This window comes from Sinocyclocheilus anshuiensis, unplaced genomic scaffold, assembly GCF_001515605.1.
Source record: "Sinocyclocheilus anshuiensis isolate Anshui unplaced genomic scaffold, SAMN03320099.WGS_v1.1 scaffold405, whole genome shotgun sequence".
In the NCBI taxonomy this organism is placed as follows: domain Eukaryota; kingdom Metazoa; phylum Chordata; class Actinopteri; order Cypriniformes; family Cyprinidae; genus Sinocyclocheilus; species Sinocyclocheilus anshuiensis.
Window position 1 is genome coordinate 226,584 of NW_015539855.1, and position 6,884 is coordinate 233,467.

The 6,884-nt window shown below is 36.8% G+C and overlaps 1 protein-coding gene across 1 annotated transcript in view; it reads left to right on the plus strand.

The window, feature by feature from the left end:
• Positions 1 to 2,281: 2,281 nt before the first annotated feature.
• LOC107684795 (ectonucleotide pyrophosphatase/phosphodiesterase family member 5-like) overlaps positions 2,282 to 6,884 on the plus strand; it is a 6,291-nt gene continuing 1,688 nt past the window's right edge. Inside the window, exons 1-3 of the mRNA XM_016481153.1 lie at positions 2,282 to 2,326; positions 3,815 to 4,677; positions 6,042 to 6,218. Of these exons, the coding sequence (XP_016336639.1) occupies positions 3,843 to 4,677; positions 6,042 to 6,218 (1,012 nt within the window). The 5' untranslated portion in view covers positions 2,282 to 2,326; positions 3,815 to 3,842. The remainder of the gene's footprint in view (positions 2,327 to 3,814; positions 4,678 to 6,041; positions 6,219 to 6,884) is intronic.

The window sequence follows — 6,884 nt, forward strand, 5'->3', positions numbered from 1 at the left end:
ATCCATTCATCCCAGACCACTCTCACCTTAGTCTGAAAAATGTGCTTCTCAAAATACTTACTGACTACATACCAAGACTTTAACATTTGAGGCAAACTAATGATAATTCATGGTGAAATAAGGCTTGAGACTCTACAAAGAGAATGAAAATACTGTATATTATATGTAATATGTATATGTAATATATAAATGCCTGTAGCATGAATATATCAAGACTAAACAAGATTTGCAGGTTTTGCACTTACTTGATTTAATAAAACTTGGCACTTTATTTTACAGTCCTGTTCTGCATCTACTATTTAGTAATTACAATAACTGGTTAATAACTAGGTACTGACCCCTGAACCTACCCATAAACCTAACCTTAACTCGTGTGGTGTTACCATATATTACCCAGTACTTTCTCAGGTAAGTACTGTATAAGTATATGTAAGGACACATAGGACTACTGTAAAATAAAGTGCAACCTATAATATAATTTAATATAAATTATAATATACATTTTCAAACTTTTTTATTCCCTTTTCATGAATAATATTGGTTTTGAGTGCTGTAGCCTATCTTTCCACACTCTCTAAAGTATTATGTTTAGAATGCAGATCTCAAGGGAAAATTGTTCCTTTTTCCAGACCTAGGCCTATTAAATGTTCTTCAGGCCAAACAAACAGTTTGGAACACTAGGCATGACTGCATTTATACGTCTAATTAGATGCGGTGAACCTTACTGTCGCATATGAGTAAATCTTGGTTTCTCAGCATAAAATTATTCTCCGATTTGGAGTGAAAATGAACTAGCCAGAGTCTCACTTCACAATCATGGTCATAAATATTGCCTTGATGTCTAATAACTTTCTGTTGAAGCTGTTACAACATGCAACAACATTACTTTGATTATTACCAAATAGTTTATTTATTACACATCACAGTGATTAACTGAGCCCTGGTAAATACAGACCAAATGAAAACATGAATAACTCTAGACAATTCATGAACATGAAATTTGTTTACTTTCCTTTTTTAAAGACAATAATAACTTAATGAAAGTTGTTACTTTAAAATAGGCTACACCAGCTCAATCAACCTATTAGAATAAAACATCATGAAGCAGATACACCCTGCGTAGAAAATCAATTAAAATCATTTAGGCTGTTGAAAGTCATCTAAAAAAAACTTACTGCACTCAGATCAGGCAAAGTAGCCTATTAGCCAGCTCAATAGTGACTCTTAAAGAATATTTGAATATTTTATCGTTTATATGTGGTTTAGGAAGTCTGGATGCTCTCTTTATGCAGATAGTATTAAGGAAAAGATGATTCTTACCTTCATAGTAGTTTGTCAGGCACTTGTACTCCTCGCGTCCTGCTCTAGAGGAGAGCACAATAACACTGCTCTTACTCCACACTTGTTTCTTGAATGAGATGAGACGCTTGAATGGAGGCGGGGCGTAAATTGCGTCAGGTTGTGGTTGTCATGGAGACGGTAAAGAATCTGCACAAAGCCGCGAGTCCAGTAGCATCTCCCGGATCTCACAGAGAGAGGCCAACTTACACTCCTCTAAAACTCTTATAGCCTACTCTTGCATCATATTATTTAAGACTGAAATGCATATTGTTAATATTTAAACTGCCTATTGATGACCGTGTAGCCTATTAGGTTATGTTTGTGTGACCTCTGGTGGAGAATGTTGATAATAAAACTTAGTCATATTCTTTTTATATAAGTAGGCAGTTATTAATAGGCTAGTATGTTTCAGTAACGGTCAAAAAATAGATTAGCCAGAATTTCTGTTTTCACATGACGGTAAATAGACGCTCGCGGACAGAAATGTGATGAGGCAAAGGCTGCTCGCGCGTTTTTGATCACATTGAAGGACGGACCATTGAAGTACAGAACATAAATACTTAATCACATAAATATAAATCACAAACACAGCATATTTTAAGCAGTGACCGTAAGGGACGCCAAAGAAAATTCGCCTGACAATCTGAATCAAAACTTGGTCCTTCTGAAAACCATTCTACATCCACTGGTTAAAATATTGTACACAACAAAAAGTCATTATTTAGAAGAACAGTAGATGGATATATTGACATTTACAACTATCATTTAGACTTCAGTAGCCCTAACAAATATTATTACACACTAACAAATTATTCCATAAAAATAAAATTGATAGTGTTGTTAGCGTTTAGCGCTATTGATGTTTTTCCCCAGTGACTTTTCCTTCTCATAATGAGATGCTTTTTAGTGAGTGAGAAATAGGCGGGACTTCCTGTGTTCGCCCCGTGTTTATTATTTTTTGCAGAGCCAAATATCGTCCACAGAGGTAAGCTGTACGTTTATTTGCATGCACACGGGTTCGATTCGTTTTAATTTTGCAAATGCACCTGTTTTCACTGCGAATGTGCTTGATATAGGAGACGTTTTCATAATGTATTGCAATGACATAAAACGTTGTCATAGATCATGCACTGCGCTAACTTGAGCTATACGTTTTTCCGTTCGTTTACACCAGCTGCTGTTAAACGGAGAAGCGCACTGGTTAGTTGAGGATAATGCTATAGAATATTATTTTAGACCCAGCAGGGTAGATGTATTCAAAAAGCAGGACACCAGTGAAGCGAGCACCGTTATGGGCTGCAGAAATGCGCTGCATTGTGTATGATGTCATCATCTTCCATTTTTACTGACGCACTACAATTGAATTATTTTGGTACATTTTACACCCGTTTCAACCTGTTAGAGCGTTTATAGTCCGAAATGTATCCAGTTAGTTGTTACATTATGTATAAGAAAAATGCACCTGTTAACTGAGCAGGCGCGCTGAAAGTAGGCTGCACTGCCATGACCGAATATTACATACATAGCCGAACATACATGCAGTGCCATTCATATTTTACAGAACATTGCGCGACCGATTGCATTTCGCCAAACAGATATAAGGGGATTTTTAAAACAATGTATCAGTTGTTCTTTCTAATTTAATAGAGAGGTGAGTCATTGTTGTGTAATGTTTTTCTTCTTCCCATATTTATCTTTTCATTTTTTTTTTCTCCGAGAAAATTTGTTTGCAGAGCTGCATTTCCCTGTTGAAATCATTAACGGTGGTTAACAATGAACTATATGAAAATAAAGTGACAATAAAATATAATAAAATAAAGTGAAAATATTATATTAATTTAATTTATTTACATGTATTTATTTTTGTTTGGAAACCCCCCCAAAATTCCATATTGATCTTTTACAGAGCTGCATTCCCCTGTGTGCAATTATTAACTGTATGTGTGTGTGTGTGTGTGTGTGTGTGTGTGTGTGTGTTTTAATATTAATGAATATATTAAAGATAGTTAAATATTCATCAGAAATTATTAGCACATTAACATAATCAGATTAATCCAACATTCTGGTTTCTAGTAATCTGAATATACATAAACACCTTATTCAGAATATCCACTGTAACGAACTTTGATTTATATCTGTGCATGTCCAAACAAAAATATATCTGGATGATATACAGACAGTTCTGAAAAGTCAAGCTGTTTAAGAAAAACTTGTTTTGAATGATTTTACATACATATTACAAACTTTACGTAACAATATTTCACTTTTATGGGATTGTGTTTATATTAAGTTAGAAATTAATGTGCATATCTTGCAATTTGCTTATTGTATGTACACAGGAATTCCAATAACTGATCAAGTTGTAACAACACTGTTGACATTAATCACAAAAATATGTGCATGTAAATGTGGTCAGTGGTCAAAACTTTCTTTCATTCCTCATTCTTGCCTACAATGAATTTGCTTTTTATAGGTCTCCCATTCGCAGAACATCTTGCATCATGCCAGACCTCTTACTGATTAAGAGCTGCTTCCTGAGTTGCTTATTAGTACTGCTTCAGACATCGAGCTCACAGCAGGACGAGCAAAGCCAGCTGCTACTGGTGTCCTTTGATGGCTTCCGCTGGGACTATGTGAATCGAGTACCCACACCCAATTTCCGTGCCCTGATGGATGAGGGTGTGCAGGTGGAACAAGTGGAGAACACCTACATCACCAAGACCTACCCAAACCACTACACCTTAGTGACAGGATTACACGCCGAAACCCACGGCATTGTTGCTAATGAAATGTACGACCCCATTCACAACCGCTCCTTTTCCATGGAGGGATCTGAAGTGTACGATGCATGGTGGTGGGAGGAGGCTGTGCCGTTGTGGGTCACCAATCAGAAGGCTGGGCGGAAGAGCGGAGCTGCCATGTGGCCTGGATCAGATGTAGCGATTGGTGGAACGTATCCAACACATTATTTGAGTTATAATGCGTCAATGACATTTGAGACCCGAGTCGAGAAACTCATTGACTGGTTCTCAGGGCCAGAGGCCATCAATTTTGGTGTCTTGTATTGGGAGGAGCCAGACGAGAGTGGGCATAACTTGGGGCCGGAGAGCCCACTAATGGATGTAGTCATAGCAGACATCGATGAGAAGTTGGGATTCCTCAGGGGAAAGCTCAGAACGGCTGGCCTTTATGACAAAGTCAATCTCATTGTTACGAGTGATCATGGAATGACACAGTTATCACATGATAAGATTATTGAGCTGGACACCTACGTCAGCCGCGATCTTTACACATGGATAGACAAGAGCCCTGTAGTTGGCATTTTGCCGAAAGAAGGTAAGAATGAATATAAAGCATTTGTTATCGCTTATTACACTAGTCATTTAATTAGGTGTTTCTTCCACTACCTTCTTTTATTTTGTTTAATAAAAGATCACATTAATATAGGGGAGGGCAAAATGACCAAAATCACGATAAGAGTAATTTTGTTTCACTGTACAGATATAGTATTTCACAATACAGATGTTTTTGCTTTAAATAAGGTCTTTATGATATAAAAAATTTTAAAACCATAGAAATTTCATCATTCTTGTCACCAGTGGCAATATCACAAAAACTAATACTAGCCTAATAAAAATTCAAGCTCACTGAAGACAAGTAAACAATCAGCAATTAAATAAGAATAAGAAACTAATTACAAGCAATGGGGCAAAACAAACTACAGCAGAACAAATAAATAAGAAATGCTACATACATTGTATAAAGTAATCAAATGTATAAAAACACTACATATTATTCACTGTGTAAAAGAAAAACAAAAGTGATTTAGTCAGGAGCGGTGAAAGATTTTCTCTCTTTTGTTGTTTGATTAACATGAATAACAGACAGCAGGAATATTACACTGCTATCACTTTAAGAGCTGCCTGGGTCCAATACACGTTTTTTACACTGTGTGTACGAGGATACTTGCAAAGACGGGCATTTGACATACAAGTGTGTGTATTTAACCATTCAAGGCCTATAAAGCAGCAAAAATAACTCTGTTCAATACTCCCGTGCTCTGAGCACCGTCTTCACGTGTTCACGCCTCTCTGACAGTGCTCAGAAACTGTCTCTCAGACAGTGTGCGCATATAGCAAAATGCATTCTATTTTGCTGCTGACTGCATTTCAACGGCTTAAAATCACTTGCTTAAAATGCTTACAAACTCAGGCAAACAATACGCTTTCATGACCACAAAGCACAGCAACGTCACGATAGTCCAAAATATCTACCGGTTGACTAATTTCTACCGGATAATCGTGTATACCAGTATATAGCTCACCCCTAAATTGATATTATATTGGAAAGTTTTACCATGCCTTAATCTTATATTTTTGGTATTTTTCAAAGGCCTTTTTTTTTTTGGTATAGATTTTATCATTTTACTAATTTGCAAATGTGTGAAAATCCATCATAAAATATGAATTATTAAAATTATGATATTTTATTGTAGAAAGTAATTTACATTACCGTTATCATCACAGAATATAACACAACAAAATATGCCTTTTTAAATGGCAAAATATGCCTATAGTTCAAGAAACGGGTGTTTCTTGAACTGTAGGCATATTTTGCCATTTAAATGTTATCTCATCAATGTTATATGTTTGGTGACACATGCTTTATGGTTTTTGAGTGTTATTCTCTTCTTAACCCAGGCAAACTTGAAGAGGTCTACAATTCGTTGAAGAACGCCAACCCTAACATGGTTGTGTATAAAAAGGAAGAGATCCCAGATCATTACCACTACAGACACAATGTCAGGATCATGCCTCTGATCATAGAGGTCAAAGAGGGCTGGACGGTCATGCAGAACAGAAACGGATCTTTTATGTGTACGTATTAATATTTACACATAATTTAAGTGGAACATAGTACGATAGCCTATTAAAGGAATAGTTCACCCATAAATGAACATTTGCTGAAAATGTACTCACCCTCAGGCCATCCAAGAGTTTATTTCTTCATCAGAACAGATTTGGAGAAATTTAGCATTACATCCTTTGCTCACTAATGTATCCCCTGCAATGAATGGGTGCCGCCAGAATGAGAGTCCAAACAGCTGATAAAAACATCACAATAATCCACAAGTAATCCACAACACAACTCCAGTCCATCAGTTAATGTTTTGTGAAGTCAAAAGCTTAGGGTGTATTCACACCTGTCTTGTTTGGTTCGACTGAATCTAACTCAAGTTCGTTTCCCCTCTTGGTGCGGACCTTTTTGGCGGGTGTGAATACAGCAATCGCACTCGAGTGCGGACCAAACAACCGTACCGAGACCCAGCTGAAGAGGTGGTCTCGGTCCACTTCCAAACGAACTCTGGTATGGTTGAATGGATAAACCAATGAATGGAGGACCTTAAGCACACGTGTGGTTTTGTTTACAGTTTCTGGTTCACTTGCAAAAAGGGCAGTGTGAAAGCGAACCGCACCAAACAAAAAAAATAAACATTGTATTTGGTCCGGACCAACGAAAGTGAACTAGCAGACTTTCCTGGT